We start from the raw sequence: 16,759 nt of genomic DNA, 5'->3' as shown, positions 1-16,759 counted from the left end.
AATCATATTGGCATATCACTAGCAACATTAGAGACGCTATAAATCCAAAAAAGCATAACAACAATTAGAGGCAAGATAATCTGTAGGTCGATTGCCATGTTGTTTTTACAGTGACAGTGCTGTTGCACAGTGTCCCTAACATGTGGTACCCAAAACCAAACAGCATTCAATCATTAAGCGAAACAAAACAAGAGGGCGCTGAAGAGCGACCCGAATAGAAGTTAAAACAAAATGTGAATCATGTTTGATTGCTTTCTTCAGATCCATGGCCTTTTCTATTCCGGTTCGAACCAAATCAAATTCATGGGCACAGCGCAGACCGGCCGAGAACAAGTACAGATTTCCCACCATCCGCGCAGCTTAATCAGCTTGCGATGGAAAGATATGGGAGGCTACAGACACCTATGCTTGGTGCCGCCTGATGATGCTGCCTTGCCTTGCCTCCGTAGCTAGTGGCTAGGCTAGAGCACCAGCCGGAGAGACGGAGACATCGATGGTTCTTCAGAATACAGATGTTGTTTCTTCAGAATTCCGATCTTGTCGATTCAAACAACACTTTCCTCGCCCACGCGCTCCGGCCAGTTAGCTTGCGACGGACACCTTCTTCCTGGAGTGCCGCTGCCCACGGTGGGATTCCGTCTCCGCCGAGAACCTCTGCAGCCTCCGGGCGGCCTGCCTGGCGCAGACGGCGTCGAGGTGCATCTCCTCGTGGCGGCACTCCTCGCTACAGTAGGGTGTGTCCCCTCTGTACATGAAGACGTCGCTGTCGCGCGCCAGCGGCTTGGCGCAGAGCGCGCACGCGTCCATCGCCGGCATGCCGGGCTCGCCGAGCTGCTCGGCGTCGAAGAAGAAGGAGCAGGCCGCTGATGCCGCCATGGTACGTGTGTGCAGGTGGCTTTCGAGCAAAAATGCTTCTTTTGGTGCTGCGGGAGAGGGAAGAATATAGGGGAGCGAGCGAGTTGGGTGGAGAAAAGAGTGGGAGGCTCAGGTATATATGGTGCGTCGGGCAAATATCTTATCGCGCGTCGGACGGCCGTCCCGGGAGGAAAACGACGGGCAATCATCGTGCTATTTCCGGGCGAGGTCGACCAGGAGACATCGCTCTTGAAGGTCACTGTTGACGCAAGTTGTGCTATTTTCTTCCTGCAAGACATAAAAATTGTGCTATTTTCTGAAGAGTGGAAATGTAGCTGTACTTGAAAACTCTCAAAAATGCTACAATTATCAAGCTATAGAAAAGTTAGTAAATTCTAGGAGTGTTTTGTAATGTGACAGCTTGTCATTCTATAGCCGATTTGTGAACTGTCAGCTTCTACTAGACTGGCACCTTATCATACCAAAACATGATACATGCCCCGCCTTTTAGTATTCGCGTCTATAAGCATTGCAGTAGACTCCGTCGTGCATCTAGTCGGAAACTTGGGCACCAATATATTCCGGCTGTACTTGTGTGAGTAATAAGATGAAGATTAGGAAGATGTTTGGATACTCTCTAGTCATGTGACTAGTAGTAGTCAGACTAAAAGTTTTTAGTTAGGCCCTGTTTGAAGGTGACTATTACTAGTCAGCATTAAATGTCTCAGTATTAAATTCTTCTCTCTCCCTTTCATTTATCTCTCTTCTCTTCCTTGTGCAACAGCAACTACCACTATACTCCCACGCAAGGAAGGAAAGCAGCAAAGTCCTGTTCCTTTTCTCCCTCACGCCATGCAACAGCAGCTCTCAATACCTTTTTTTTCTCTCCTCACGCAAGCAACACAAGCACCAGACTATCCCTCACGAAATTGTCCTATAAGGAAATCAAAACTGTCCACACATAAGAAAACTAAAATTGTCCCATAACGTTACATGTTGGAAACGAAATAAATAACATCAGAAATTTCTCAACGCCTGTTGAACAAACCATCAGCAATCGTATCTCTCACTCGATTCATATCCACTGAATCTAGCTCCATTTCTTCACCCCTAGTGTTACGACGCCTCCTCCTCCTTGTTTCCTCAAGGAGAGGTTGATAACTCTCATCATTGTCACACCTATCGAATTCCTTGTCCGCCAAATGACTTTCACGAATAAAATTGTGCAAGGCCATGCATGCCACAATAATTTTTGTTTGCTTGCGTAGAGGATAACTTGGTACTTTGAAAAGAATCCTCCACTTATTTTTCAAGACTCCAAAACAACGCTCAATGACATTGCGTAGTCTAGAATGAGTATAATTGAAGTGCTCCTTTTTACCTCTCGGCATGGTGCCTTGATGGAACTCTTGAAAATGATGCTTTTGGCCCCTATACGGTGCAAGATAACCCTGTTTGTTGGGGTAGCCCGAGTCAACAAGATAAAATTTCCCTGTTCATGGCAATGCATTTTAGCAAATGTCAATGTAAGGCATAAAACTATTGTACTGAGTATCAAGTTTCGTACCTGAAGGTGGATGTGGAAACTTGTGATCAAACCGGCTAAGAGCATCCTTGAATGGCCTCATATCATGGACCGATCCAGGCCACCCCGCAAGCACAAAAGTGAATCTCATGTCGAAATCACACACAGCCATAACATTCTGACTACAGTAACCATGTCTGCTTAAATACTGTGGAACCCTGTTTGGTGGCACCACAACCGGCACATGAGTCCCATCTATTGCTCCAATGCAATCATTGAACCATGGGTACCACTGAGCACCTCTTAACCTTTCATGGACAACTCTAAATTCAGGATCTCGTGGCTTAATGATGTCAATGGAAAGCTTAACCATACATTCCAAAACTTTGTTAAACTTTCTACTGACTGTCTCCATGGACCTGATAAACCGATTCTCAGCATGTCTAACAGATTGGGGAGATCCAACTATATATAAAAAGAGAGCTAAACTCTCAACTGATGACATTTTCTTGGTTGACTTCAGTCCATAAGACTCCACTAGCAGATTATGTAGTTTATCAAACACCGGTGGGTACATCCTAAACATTTTGTAGCAATCTGTTCTGTTTCCTAGAGTTCTCACTACCCATTCATATCCAGACTCTTTAGCTTTTAAAATTCTCCTTTCCCCTTTGACCATGAAACGATCCATGTAGTACATACCAAACATGTGAGCGACCATACCTAGTTTGTTGAGCCTCTGCCGCCTCAACTGAAGTAGTGCTAGCACTCTATTGGTCCTTGTATATTCTTCTTCCTCATCACTAGAGTCATCATCTTCATCAGTCCTGTCCTCATCACTAGACTCATCATCTTGGTCTGTACTGTCCTCATCACTAGATTCATCCTCATTCTGCAAGAAAAGCACAAACAAATAGAAATCATGAAGTCTACAGACATAATGAACATATCATCAACACATGCAAATACACAGATCGGTAGATAATAATTTGTCTAGAAACATAATGATTAAGGCCACATTAGTCCACAAATCATGTCATCCACGACTCAAGACACAAGAGGACACACATGACTCAAGACACAAGACTAGCTGACACAGATCATTCTGCCTTCATATCTCGCCATCTGCTGCATACATGTTCTTTGCCCTGCACCATCTCTTCAACCATATCAACCTAGCTTCAGGGGTCTTCATGTTCTAGAAGACAGTTCTGTTGTGTTTCTCCTTGAATAAATCACAAGCAACAAAGTACTCAACTGACTCTTCTGATGCTCCACACTCAATGGCAAGGTTCTGACAGTTTTTTACTGACTGAGCACGTTCCTCACTTCTCCTAACCTTTTCATTGCCTTGGTTCACAAGAGCCTGCAAAATAGAGTCTGTTTTCTCACTTTCCTTCTCCAACTTAGTTTCAATGTCCTTCATATATTTTACAAATGGACCCCGAGTTTTGCCTTGAGTACGAGGCATGTTGTCTAAAGTTTTGCTTCTCTTTGAAGGACTACTAGCTGTACTCCTTAACTCTGAGCGGCTCCCTCTCTTTTGAGTGTTGGTACTCATAGGGCTAGACACAAAGCCTTCATTGCCATCCAGGTCATCATCATTATTTAACTCCAAACAATCTTCTGTCCCAGGAACATAAGCAGATGAACCATCCACAGCGACCTCATGAAATATCTCATGTAACAGGGGCATATACTCAGGGTTACCATTTCTAAATTTCTTGAGATTTGGTATTATCCTGAAAAGAAATAATAGAAATAAATCAGCATATATATCTTCTGTCATTGGAACATAAGCAAAAATGAACACTTGAAGGAGAGGGAGCAAGAATATAAGCAAAAATACCTTGATTTCTTTCTCCCACTAATCTGCAGTTGCCGTCACTTCGCCATCTAAGCCGCGGCCGCAGCCGGTTTGCTGCTGCAACCATACCCAATCATTGTACAAGCCCTTCAAGTTAGTTATTTTGTTCCTAAATTCCCTGCCTGGATGCCACAGCTTTGCCCTTTCCCAATATTTCTCCCTCATATTCTTGTACGCCTGAGGGCTCCAAACTCTACCAGCGTAATTGCCAGCATCTATTTCCTTACAAGCTATTTCACATAAAGTCAATGTATTTATGTCTGTCCAGTTAGCCTTGCTTTTTGGCCTCTATTAAAAAAAATATGAGAAAACAGAACAAGTACTATTTCAGATATTGTACTATTTTTGATAAATATGACGGAACAAGTAGCATGAACAAGTATTTCTTTCATTTGTCCAAACTGAACACCTTGCTGTAGTTTCTACTTTCTACTTTCCACTTAACAAGCTGTAGTTTCTACTTTCTACTTTCCACTTAACATACATTCATTCAAGCAAACACAACAATTGGAAAAATATTGTACCTGGATATGCTGGTTCAGCATGCTGTCGTCTTCCTCTGCCTGAACATCTTCTTCAGCTGGTTCATCTTCTTCCTCAACATCTTCTACCATGATCGGTGTTGCCTGCCGCTGCCTGCCGCTGCCTGAGCGACTTGAACCAGCACCACCTCGTCCCGACGTCGCGACGACCTGCTTGGCACGACGATCTGGGGCCCTCACTGGGGGGAGACCTTGGCGACGTGGACGACCCTGCCGCTGCGCCACGCCGTCCGATCTGGTCCGCTGGAGGGGCACACCATGGCCGGCCGCACTCCCGGGATGAAAAAGGTGCATGTACATGCCCATGTTGGGGTAGGAGGCGGCGACGGCGGAGTTGCCGTTGAGGTCGATGTTCTCCAACCCGATGGGAGCGCGGAGCCCCCCGGCCACCGAGCCGCGGCCGAGCCCCCCTGCCACCGAGCCGCGCTCGAGCCCCCCTGCCACCAAGCCGCGGCCGGCGGATCCCCGGAGACGAGGGGGCGTCATCCCCCACCCGTCCTCGTCGATGTGGTGCACCGCAGCACCGGAAGACGCCGTCTGCGAGAAGAACTCGAAGGGGAGTTCGCCGTCGCCGTCCATGGTACGGACGCGGGAGCGCGGCGCGGCGGAGCGCTGCGGGCGCGGCGGGAGTACGGACGCGGGAGCGGCGCGGCGGAGTGCTGCCGCGGCGGCGGAGTGCGGCGACGGCGGTGGAAAGGGAAGCGGTGGAGTGGAAAGGGGAGCGGCTGCCCCCTGCCTACGTGCGAAGGGGATGGGGCGGCAGATGCGTCGCCCGCAACAGGATGGGCCCGCCAATTAATTAGAGGAGAGACTTTAGTCACTTTTAGTTGGGGTGGGGTGACTAGGGACTAAACTAGTTTTAGTCACCCATTAGTCAGGGGTGTTTGGAGGTTTACTGACTAAAAGTGAGTACTACTAGTCTCTAGTCTCTAGTCACTAGTGATCCAAACACCCTCCTAGTTTAGTCCCTAGTCACCCCACCCCCAACTAAAAGTGACTAAAGTCTCTCCTCTAATTAATTGGCGGGCCCATCCTGTTGCAGGCGACGCCTCTGCCGCCCCATCCCCTTCGCACGCAGGCAGGGGGCAGCCGCTCCCCTTTCCACTCTGCCGCTTCCCTTTCCACCGCCGCCGCCGCACTCCGCCGCCGCGGCAGAACTCCGCCGCGCCGCTCCCGCGTCCGTACTCCCACCGCGCCCGCAGCACTCCACCGCGCCGCGCCCGCAGCACTCCGCCGCGCCACGCTCCCGCGTCCATACCATGGACGGCGACGGCGAACTCCCCTTCGATTTCTTCTCGCGGACGGCGTCTTCCGGTGCTGCGGTGCACCACATCGACGAGGACGGGTGGGGGATGACGCCCCCTCGTCTCCGGGGATCCGCCGGCCGCGGCTTGGTGGTAGGGGGGCTCGAGCGCGGCTCGGTGGCCGGGGGGCTCGGCCGCGGCTCGGTGGCCGGGGGCTCCACGCTCCCATCAGGTTGGAGAACATCGACCTCAACGGCAACTCCGCCGTCGCCGCCTCCTACCCCAACATGGGCATGTACACGCACCTTTTTCATCCTGGGAGTGCGGCCGGCCATGGTGTGCCCCTCCAGCGGACCAGATCGGACGGCGTGGCGCAGCGGCAGGGTCGTCCACCTCGCCAAGGTCTCCCCCCAGTGAGGGCCCCAGATCGTCGTGCCAAGCAGGTCGTCACGACGTCGGGACGAGGTGGTGCTGGTTCAAGTCGCTCAGGCAGCGGCAGGCAGCGGCAGGCAACACCTATCATGGTAGAAGATGTTGAGGAAGAAGATGAACCAGCTGAAGAAGATGTTCAGGCAGAGGAAGACGACAGCATGCTGAACCATCATATCCAGGTACAATATTTGTCCAATTGTTGTGTTTGCTTGAATGAATGTATGTTAAGTGGAAAGTAGAAAGTAGAAACTACAGCTTGTTAAGTGGAAAGTAGAAAGTAGAAACTACAGCAAGGTGTTCAGTTTGGACAAATGAAAGAAAATACTTGTTCATGCTACTTGTTCTGTCATATTTATCAAAAATAGTACAGTATCTGAAATAGTACTCGTTCTGTTTTCTCATACATTTTTTTAATAGAGGCCAAAAAGCAAGGCTAACTGGACAGACAGAAATACATTGACTTTATGTGAAATAGCTTGTGAGGAAATAGATGCTGGCAATTATGCTGGTAGAGTTTGGAGCCCTCAGGCGTACAAGAATATGAGGGAGAAATATTGGGAAAGGGCAAAGCTGTGGCATCCAGGCAGGGAATTCAGGAACAAAATAACTAACTTGAAGGGCTTGTACAATGATTGGGTATGGTTGCAGCAGCAAACCGGCTGCGGCCGCGGCTTAGATGGCGAAGTGACGGCAACTGCAGATTGGTGGGAGAAAGAAATCAAGGTATTTTTGCTTATATTCTTGCTCCCTCTCCTTCAAGTGTTCATTTTTGCTTATGTTCCAATGACAGAAGATATATATGCTGATTTCTTTCTATTATTTCTTTGCAGGACAGACCAAATCTCAAGAAATTTAGAAATGGTAACCCTGAGTATATGCCCCTGTTACATGAGATATTTCATGAGGTCGCTGTGGATGGTTCATCTGCTTATGTTCCTGGGACAGAAGATTGTTTGGAGTTAAATAATGATGATGACCTGGATGGCAATGAAGGCTTTGTGTCCAGCCCTATGAGTACCAACACTCAAAAGAGAGGGAGCCGCTCAGAGTTAAGGAGTACAGCTAGTAGTCCTTCAAAGAGAAGCAAAACTTTAGACAAGATGCCTCGTACTCAAGGAAAAACTCGGGGTCCATTTGTAAAATATATGAAGGACATTGAAACTAAGTTGGAGAAGGAAAGTGAGAAAACAAACTCTATTTTGCAGGCTCTTGTGAACCAAGGCAATGAAAAGGTTAGGAGAAGTGAGGAACGTGCTCAGTCAGTAAAAAACTGTCAGAACCTTGCCATTGAGTGTGGAGCATCAGAAGAGTCAGTTGAGTACTTTGTTGCTTGTGATTTATTCAAGGAGAAACACAACAGAACTGTCTTCCAAAACATGAAGGCCCCTGAAGCTAGGTTGATATGGTTGAAGAGATGGTGCAGGGCAAAGAACATGTATGCAGCAGATGGCGAGATATGAAGGCAGAATGATCTGTGTCAGCTAGTCTTGTGTCTTGAGTCATGTGTGTCCTCTTGTGTCTTGAGTCATGGATGACATGATTTGTGGACTAATGTGGCCTTAATCATTATGTTTCTGGACAAATTATTATCTACCGATCTGTGTATTTGCATGTGTTGATGATATGTTCATTATGTCTGTAGACTTCATGATTTCTATTTGTTTGTGCTTTTCTTGCAGAATGAGGATGAATCTAGTGATGAGGACAGTACAGACCAAGATGATGAGTCTAGTGATGAGGACATGACTGATGAAGATGATGATTCTAGTGATGAGGAAGAAGAATATACAAGGACCAATAGAGTGCTAGCACTACTTCAGTTGAGGCGGCAGAGGCTCAACAAACTAGGTATGGTCGCCCACATGTTTGGTATGTACTACATGGATCGTTTCATGGTCAAAGGGGAAAGGAGAATTTTAAAAGCTAAAGAGTCTGGATATGAATGGGTAGTGAGAACTCTAGGAAACAGAACAGATTGCTACAAAATGTTTAGGATGTACCCACCGGTGTTTGATAAACTACATAATCTGCTAGTGGAGTCTTATGGACTGAGGTCAACCAAGAAAATGTCATCAGTTGAGAGTTTAGCTCTCTTTTTATATATAGTTGGATCTCCCCAATCTGTTAGACATGCTGAGAATCGGTTTATCAGGTCCATGGAGACAGTCAGTAGAAAGTTTAACAAAGTTTTGGAATGTATGGTCAAGCTTTCCATTGACATCATTAAGCCACGAGATCCTAAATTTAGAGTTGTCCATGAAAGTTTAAGAGGTGCTCAGTGGTACCCATGGTTCAATGATTGCATTGGAGCAATAGATGGGACTCATGTGCCGGTTGTGGTGCCACCAAACAAGTTTCCACAGTATTTAAGCAGACATGGTTACTGTAGTCAGAATGTTATGGCTATGTGTGATTTCGACATGAGATTCACTTTTGTGCTTGCGGGGTGGCCTGGATCGGTCCATGATATGAGGCCATTCAAGGATGCTCTTAGCCGGTTTGATCACAAGTTTCCACATCCACCTTCAGGTACGAAACTTGATACTCAGTACAATAGTTTTATGCCTTACATTGACATTTGCTAAAATGCATTGCCATGAACAGGGAAATTTTATCTTGTTGACTCGGGCTACCCCAACAAACAGGGTTATCGTGCACCGTATAGGGGCCAAAAGTATCATTTTCAAGAGTTCCATCAAGGCACCATGCCGAGAGGTAAAAAGGAGCACTTCAATTATACTCATTCTAGACTATGCAATGTCATTGAGCGTTGTTTTGGAGTCTTGAAAAATAAGTGGAGGATTCTTTTCAAAGTACCAAGTTATCCTCTACGCAAGCAAACAAAAATTGTTGTGGCATGCATGGCCTTGCACAATTTTATTCGTGAAAGTCATTTGGCGGACAAGGAATTCGATAGGTGTGACAATGATGAGAGTTATCAACCTCTCCTTGAGGAAAAAAGGAGGAGGAGGCGTCGTAACACTAGGGGTGAAGAAATGGAGCTAGATTCAGTGGATATGAATCGAGTGAGAGATACGATTGTTGATGTTTTGTTCAACAGGCGTTGAGAAATTTCTGATGTTATTTATTTCGTTTCCAACATGTAACGTTATGGGAAAATTTTAGTTTTCTTATGTGTGGACAGTTTTGATTTCCTTATGGGACAATTTCGTGAGGGATAGTCTGGTGCTTGTGTTGCTTGCGTGAGGAGAGAAAAAAAAGGTATTGAGAGCTGCTGTTGCATGGCGTGAGGGAGAAAAGGAACAGGACTTTGCTGCTTTCCTTCCTTGCGCGGGAGTATAGCGGTAGTTGCTGTTGCACAAGGGAGAGAAGAGAGATAAATGGAAGGGAGAGAGAAGAATTTAATACTGAGACATTTAATGCTGACTAGTAGTAGTCACCTTCCAAACAGGGCCTGACTAAAAACTTTTAGTCTGACTACTACTAGTCACATGACTAGAGAGTATCCAAACAACTTCTAGTTTTAGTCACCCATTAGTCAGGGGTGTTTAGAGGTTTACTGACTAAAAGTGACTACTACTAATCTCTAGTCTCTAGCGATCCAAACATCCTCTAGGTAGTGTATACGCTTAGTGCTGATAATTAGCGCGCCAGGCTTTTTGCCAACATACGAGACAGGTGCCCCACATGGTTAGCCCGCGCAATCTCTACTATTAAAGGGGGATCGAACGTCGTGATGGTTCGACCTCGATCGATCCCCCCTCCCTTCGTCGCCCAAACTCCCACGCGCACGCAGCAGCCCACCAACTCAGCCCACGTACGAAAAATCACCAACTCACTCAGCCCACGTACGAAAAATCACCAACTCACTCAGCCCACGTACGAGGTCCACAGTTCTACACACGAACGACAAGTCTATGGAACCCCACGATCGCGCCCAGTCAATAAAATCGTGATGGTTCGACCTCGATCGATCCCCCCTCCCTTCGTCGCCCGAACTCCCACGCGCACGCAGCAGCCCACCAACTCAGCCCACGTACGAAAAATCACCAACTCACTCAGCCCACGTACGAAAAATCACCAACTCACTCAGCCCACGTACGAGGTCCACAGTTCTACACACGAACGACAAGTCTATGGAACCCCACGATCGCGCCCAGTCAATAAAAAAACAGCTCCACAACCCACGAACGAGGACGAGGTCCATCAACCAAAAATCAAACTTCTTCGACCCGACGAACGCCAGTTCTTCCTGGCCGACGTCCATCGAGACGCCACGCGAGCTGTGGGAGCTGCAGACCTCTGCTGATCGCCTCGCTCGACGGCTCTTGCTGCCTCATCTCCTGAGCCCGCCTACCGTCTTCTTCCTCTCCGACGGCAAAAGGACGGATATCCGCCCTAGGTTTGCCATCCTAGACTCCTGTTCAAAACTTCATAATGTTAGTACTCAGACTTCTGTTCGCACGGTTCCGTAATGCAAAAAGACTGCAGATTCATTTTAGTAAGAACATGTGTTGAAATTGCAGTATAAGATTAGGTAACCAAGACCATGTTTAGTTGGTTTGCCATCCTAGACTCCTGTTCAAAACTTCATAATGTTAGTACTCAGACTTCTGTTCGCACGGTTCCGTAATGCAAAAAGACTGCAGGTTCATTTTAGTAAGAAGAACATGTGTTGAAATTGCAGTAAGATTAGGTAACCAAGACCATGTTTAGTTTTACATCATGGGAACAAACATGCCTCGGGACAGGAATAGTGATAGAAGGAAATACTTTCATTTAAGCTCACCTCCAGAATCCTTTATATTCCAGAATCCTGTATAGTCTTTTTTGCACCACGTGGAGACAGACATCTTTCTCTCCACTCCTTCCCCTCCACCTTCATTCTTGTCGCCATGTCTGAGCCCTCTTTTACTCTGTTGAACTTCTAAAAAATCTGGCACTTTATAAACTGAAATATACAAACTTCAGCCGTCAACACATAATAGTACAATCATTTTACTTTGGAAGAAAACCATATGCGAAGAACATGTCTATGAAAATGAACAAGTGAGACCTAAAAGCCTGTTAAATGAGTCACCAGAGGTCATATCATTTTTGTAATTCAACTGCAGGTTTATTTAAGCTTCTATAGGACAGAAAGATGTCACAGGACAGAGAGCATCTCTATGATAAAGGAAAACAAGGTATGTGTATGCCAATCACATGTCTGCACATAAGGTACTCAATAAGCTTCACAACATAACTTACATTGATCTTATCAGTTGTCGAATATGAGAGGACACCCAGATCACAACTCACCAATACACACCGACCACCATCTGGTTTTTTCATACGCGAACAAACAGGCACTACTAACTACAGTGTTTCGTCTTCCGATGATGATGACAATGTGCCCACGCAACTGCCTATGATGATTCCTATAGCCGGCAATCTCAAGGCCTTTCAGCCAGTGCCGCATGTGGAAACATCAATCGGTATCGCCCTTACACACGACTTTTTTCAGTTTGCATTTATACATTTGTTAAACAAAATGGTTCTTCAGGAAATCATTCTCGTGAAGGCACTTACTATGATCACCATGCATCACTTCGAGGAACAGACAGAAGCATTGATCATAATATTGGTTCAGACATAGCACTTGGACTCGACACTGAAGACACTGTCCCCGAGCACATTGCTTCAAATGATATCATTAAATCAGATAGAAAACAGAAAAGGCGAGACCAATATATGGCACGGCGAAATAGATTAACACCTGAACAGATGGAGGAAATCAATGCATGTCGCAGAGAAGCTAGGAAAAAAACAGAGGAGGAGAGGACTGCCCGTCAAAGAGAAGCCAGGCAACGAATGACACCAGAGGAGAAGCAACAGAGTAACACCCTTAGAAGAGCGGCCTACCAAAATATGTCAGTCCATGACAACCAACAGACAAACACCCGCCGAAGAACACGTCTGCAAAACAAATCACCTAAGGAGAAGCAGAACATGCTAGCTCAGCGCAAGAAGAGACTCGCGGCTAGGCGCAACACCCCTTGCGCTGAATCCATCGCAATGCCCCGCCCTGATGCAGGTACCTTAGCTACACCCAACCTGATGTCGAGCACTCATGCGTTGGCATTCAGAGAATCCGAAGCTTCAGCTCCTGCCCCTGCCCCCCGGTTTGCGAGTAAGGCTGGGAACAACTTTGAATCAGACGGTAATCCTTCCATCTTTACTCTACTTGTTCTGTACATGTGCATTGGACCAGTATTTAACGGCTCCACAACGGTGCAGGCGAGTACCTTAGTCGTACCCTGGATGATAATGATGCCCCGAGCGAACTCATAAATCCCTCGCAGCAAACCAATGATCACCAAATAGACGACCAGCAGAATCAAGCCCGGGAGCAGAGGCAGGAGAGCAGAGCACAGCGTAGGGCTTGGGAGCGAGCTCACAAACAAAGTATTACAGCAAAGAACATTCAAGGGAGTGCCTTAAAACGAACAGCGCGCGGGAAAAGCATACCAGAAGGTGAGAAGTCAGCTTTGCTAGATCGTCGTAATGCAAGCTTTCAAAAAAAGCGGAGGCCTCCAGGCCCAGATGCAAGTACCTTAGATGTGAACAGAGCAGCAACAAGCTCAGAAGCACCGCCCACAGGAGTTGCTTCACCGGCTTCCTCCCCTTCATCAAGCATGCCATCGTACACCATCGGAACCAATGGTAACCCTCTCATGTTTACTCCCCTCCTGGTGTGCACTCACAATAAAAACCATTACTTACCGGCTCAACAATGTTACAGCTGACATGGATGCCTTCCTTAGCGGCATCATGGATGATGAGTACTACCTATTTGCCGGTGAAGGTACTCCGAGGCGCCTTTCGCTACTCATCCCTCTATATTATTGGTTTATGATGTGCATCCCATCGTGACTTGTTATATCTCCACAATGCTTGCAGCATCCGACACTGATAGCACGGACCTCGATGAGCCCGTAGAATCCTCCAACACAGGATCTATCGACCTAGATCCTTTCGACTATGTCTACTCGAACATCCCAGACAACACACACATCCTGAAGCACGCTGCAAACTGCGAGCATTGCAAGGCCAAGAAGTTCCAGTACGAGACTGACGGCTTCTGCTGTCGGAACGGGGAGATTGAGCTAGCTGAACCCGAGCCTATCCCAGAGCTGATGAGGTTATGGTCTAGCACGGATGCAGAATCTTGGCATTTCCGGGAGAGCATTCGGTTCTTCAACGGGCACTTTGCCTTCACTACCCTTGGCGTCAGCCTAGACAACAACTACACAAACATGAAGTCCGGGGTGTACACGTTTCGGGCACATGGCACTATGTACCACAGGGTGCACTCGTTCGGTCCAAGATCTCGCCCTGAACATCTGCAGTTGTACTTCTACGATGACGATCCCAGCTTAAGCCATCGAAAGGAGGCCACCAAGCAATTGGACCAGCACGTTGTCAGCAAGTTAGTGGACGTCCTCAGGGAAAACCCCTACTCCCAACAGTTTAGGAGTTTGGGTGCCCACAAGGAAAACCTCGAGGAGTACCGGATAGACCTCAACATTGACCAGAAGCTAGACCAACGAAGATATAATAGACCCATGTCATCCGAGGTGGCTGCGATTTGGGTCGAGGGAAGCGATCTAGCAAACAGGTTCAACCGCAGCATTACACTCTATGGGGACAACAACGAGAAGTATAGTATACATGCCACAGATGGCTGTTATGACCCGCTCTCGTATCCCCTCTTTTTTCCAAGGGGGGAGCTTGGTTGGCATCCAAATATCCCTAAGCACAATGTCCCTTGGGAGGTTGCACAACAACCAAGAGGAAACCGTGATAACGATTCAGGTGCGCCTGGTTGGTATGCTTATATGCCAGAAAAAGTTCTCTATCCTTCCATATGGTACCTAACCTTCTTCTTTCATGTCTTTCCACAGAGGGGAACAGCCGGTTGTGTGTCTCTGTCAGGGACTACTACTGTTACCGGCTACAGACGCGCCCTACGATATTCAACCCCATACTACACGGAGCACGCCTGTTTCAGCAGTGGGGTGTCGACATGTTCATCAAGATTGAGGGATGTAGGCTGAAGTGGATCAGGGACCACCAGAGAGAGATACGTGCCGATCTATACCAAGGCCTTGTGGATAGCATCGCGGTTGGGGAGATGCGAGCGAGCGCTGTTGGGAAGAGGATCGTGCTGCCAGGGACGCATCAAGGAAGCAACCGAGACATGAAGCGGAGGCAGATGGACGCCATGGCACTGGTGCAGACATATGGGAAGCCTGACATCTTTTTGACTATGACATGCAATCCTAGCTGGGAGGAGATACTGAATGAGCTGCTTCCTGGCCAGACACCCCAGGACCGACCAGATCTTGTTGCACGCGTGTTCAGGGCCAAGCTGGAGACCATGAAAGAGATGTTGTTCAAAAAGCACATCCTTGGTGTTGTGGTAGCGCATGTGTATGTCGTCGAGTTCCAGAAGAAGGGCCTCCCCCATGCACACTTCCTGCTGATCATGAATTCAAATTATAAACTCGTGGTGCCAGAGCAGTATGACCGCATCATATCTGCAGAGCTCCCGGACAGGCATAAGTATCCAGAGCTCTATGCCATGGTCGTGAAGCATATGATGCACGGCCCATGTGGCAATCTTAATCCCAAAATGTGTGCATGCAAGACTTGAAGTGCAAGAGCAAGTACCCACGACCGTTCAACCAGAACACCTTACAGGGGAAGGATTCATACCCGGTTTATCGACGGAGGGACGATGGTCGTCAGGCTAAGGTCCGCCGTCAAATGCTGGATAATAGATGGGTCGTGCCTTACAACCCTTATTTGTTGCGGATGTTCAACTGCCACATAAATGTCGAGGACCAGCATCAAGGCCGTCAAGTACCTTTACAAATATGTATACAAGGGTCATGATCGAGCTTCATTCAGCATTGACCAGCCTGATAGCAATGGGGTTGTAGACGAGATTAAAAGGTACGTTGATGCAAGATGGGTTACTCCACCGGAGGCGATGTGGAGGATATTCGGCTTCAACCTTTCTGAGAGTTTCCCGTCGGTCCTACAGTTGCCGCTTCATCTCCCTAATATGAATAGTGTCACGTTCAAAGCAGGAGAGGACCTGATCGATGTCGTCGCCCGTGATACTGCATCTAAGTCAATGCTGACAGAGTATTTCCTCGCTAATCAGCAGCACGTGTGGGCTCGGGATATCCTGTACAAGGACTTTCCGGGAAGTTTCACATGGCAGAGACAGAAATACTGGAAGCGGAGAGAAAAGCAGCACCAAGTAGGTCGAATCGTGTCAGCCCATCCAGCCGAGGGGGAGCGGTACTTTCTGCGAGTGCTGCTTAACCACGTACCAGGCAAGACATCCTTCGAGGACCTGCGGACCGTGGACGGAGTGCTATGTGATAGCTTCCGTGAGGCTGCCGAGAGATTGGGCCTCATTGAGGCCGACAACACACTTGACGAGTGTCTTACAGAGTCAACACAGTTTGCAATGCCAGCCTCACTCAGGAGGCTCTTTGCAACTATCTTGGTATTCTGCGAGCCAGGTGACGTGCGCGGTCTATGGGATAGGCACCTAGACGCGATGTCTGATGACTACCGTCGAACACACGCGTGCTCAAAAGCAGTGGAGCAGATGGTGTTGCTTGACATCAGGGGCATGCTACAGTCCATGGGCAAAGACATAGCGTTGTTCCCTCTTCCGGACATCGACCAGACCTATGACACTACTGGAGGTGAGGCCAGAGAAGTCACCGAGGAGTCCGCCATCGAGGTTGACGCGAACGACGCTGATTTGGCGTCCTCGCTAAACCCTGAGCAGAGGCTTGCATACGATGAGATACTGGCAGCAGTTGATGCTGGTGATGGTGGTGTATTCTTTGTCGATGGCCCGGGAGGCACCGGGAAGACCTTCCTATACAGGTCACTTCTCGCAAAGGTTCGAGGCGAGGGCAAGATCGCGCTAGCTACAGCGACGTCAGGCGTCGCGGCTTCCATCATGCCTGGAGGAAGGACAGCCCACTCGAGGTTCAAGATCCCACTCAACATTGAAGATGGGGGGTCGTGCAGCTTCACGAAGCAAAGTGGGACGGCCAAGCTCCTGCACATGGCTTCACTCATCCTATGGGACGAGGCCACCATGACGAAGCGGCAAGCGGTTGAGGCACTAGACAATAGCATGCGGGACATCATGGGACGATGGGACCGACCATTCAGGGGAAAGATAGTTGTGTTCGGTGGGGACTTCAGGCAGGTGCTTCCGGTCGTCAGGAAGGGGTCACGGGGTCAGATAATTGAT

General features: G+C 48.0%; 3 protein-coding genes and 2 pseudogenes across 3 annotated transcripts; 3 read left to right on the top strand and 2 right to left on the bottom strand.

Moving 5' to 3' along the window:
- Positions 1 to 221: 221 nt before the first annotated feature.
- Positions 222 to 959, bottom strand: LOC125534055 (FCS-Like Zinc finger 3). Its single transcript, XM_048697356.2, has one exon. The coding sequence runs from the start codon at positions 874 to 876 to the stop codon at positions 583 to 585; it is 294 nt and encodes a 97-aa protein (XP_048553313.1). The 5' UTR covers positions 877 to 959; the 3' UTR covers positions 222 to 582.
- Positions 960 to 4,844: 3,885 nt separating this feature from the next.
- Positions 4,845 to 5,368, bottom strand: LOC147986682 (uncharacterized; annotated as a pseudogene).
- A 680-nt stretch (positions 5,369 to 6,048) lies between these two features.
- Positions 6,049 to 7,925, top strand: LOC125534052 (uncharacterized; annotated as a pseudogene).
- Positions 7,926 to 13,215: 5,290 nt separating this feature from the next.
- LOC147986681 (uncharacterized) lies at positions 13,216 to 15,124 on the top strand. Its single transcript, XM_087542110.1, has 3 exons — positions 13,216 to 13,273; positions 13,369 to 14,283; positions 14,373 to 15,124. Exons 1-3 carry the CDS (start codon positions 13,216 to 13,218, stop codon positions 15,122 to 15,124), a joined length of 1,725 nt encoding a protein of 574 aa, XP_087398236.1.
- A 180-nt stretch (positions 15,125 to 15,304) lies between these two features.
- On the top strand, positions 15,305 to 16,758 carry LOC147986680 (uncharacterized). The gene is made up of 2 exons (XM_087542109.1): positions 15,305 to 16,618; positions 16,711 to 16,758. Exons 1-2 carry the CDS (start codon positions 15,305 to 15,307, stop codon positions 16,756 to 16,758), a joined length of 1,362 nt encoding a protein of 453 aa, XP_087398235.1.
- The last annotated feature ends 1 nt before the right edge of the window (position 16,759 follows it).

This window comes from Triticum urartu, chromosome 2A, assembly GCF_056163025.1.
Source record: "Triticum urartu cultivar PI428250 chromosome 2A, HENAU_Tu73, whole genome shotgun sequence".
Classification (NCBI taxonomy): domain Eukaryota; kingdom Viridiplantae; phylum Streptophyta; class Magnoliopsida; order Poales; family Poaceae; genus Triticum; species Triticum urartu.
The sequence above is the reverse complement of the archived record's forward strand: the minus strand, read 5'-3'. Positions and strand labels throughout refer to the sequence as shown.

What these genes read in the sequence shown, in the direction of transcription:
- LOC125534055 (XM_048697356.2), bottom strand. Translation starts at nt 876, where the DNA reads ATGGCGGCATCAGCGGCCTGCTCCTTCTTCTTCGACGCCGAGCAGCTC.
- LOC147986680 (XM_087542109.1), top strand. Translation starts at nt 15,305, where the DNA reads ATGTCGAGGACCAGCATCAAGGCCGTCAAGTACCTTTACAAATATGTA. An exon ending in CCATGACGAAGCGGCAAGCG is followed by an intron (nt 16,619 to 16,710) that starts GTTGAGGCACTA and finishes TGGGGACTTCAG; the next exon opens with GCAGGTGCTTCCGGTCGTCA.
- LOC147986681 (XM_087542110.1), top strand. Translation starts at nt 13,216, where the DNA reads ATGGATGCCTTCCTTAGCGGCATCATGGATGATGAGTACTACCTATTT. An exon ending in CTACCTATTTGCCGGTGAAG is followed by an intron (nt 13,274 to 13,368) that starts GTACTCCGAGGC and finishes CAATGCTTGCAG; the next exon opens with CATCCGACACTGATAGCACG. An exon ending in AAACCGTGATAACGATTCAG is followed by an intron (nt 14,284 to 14,372) that starts GTGCGCCTGGTT and finishes GTCTTTCCACAG; the next exon opens with AGGGGAACAGCCGGTTGTGT.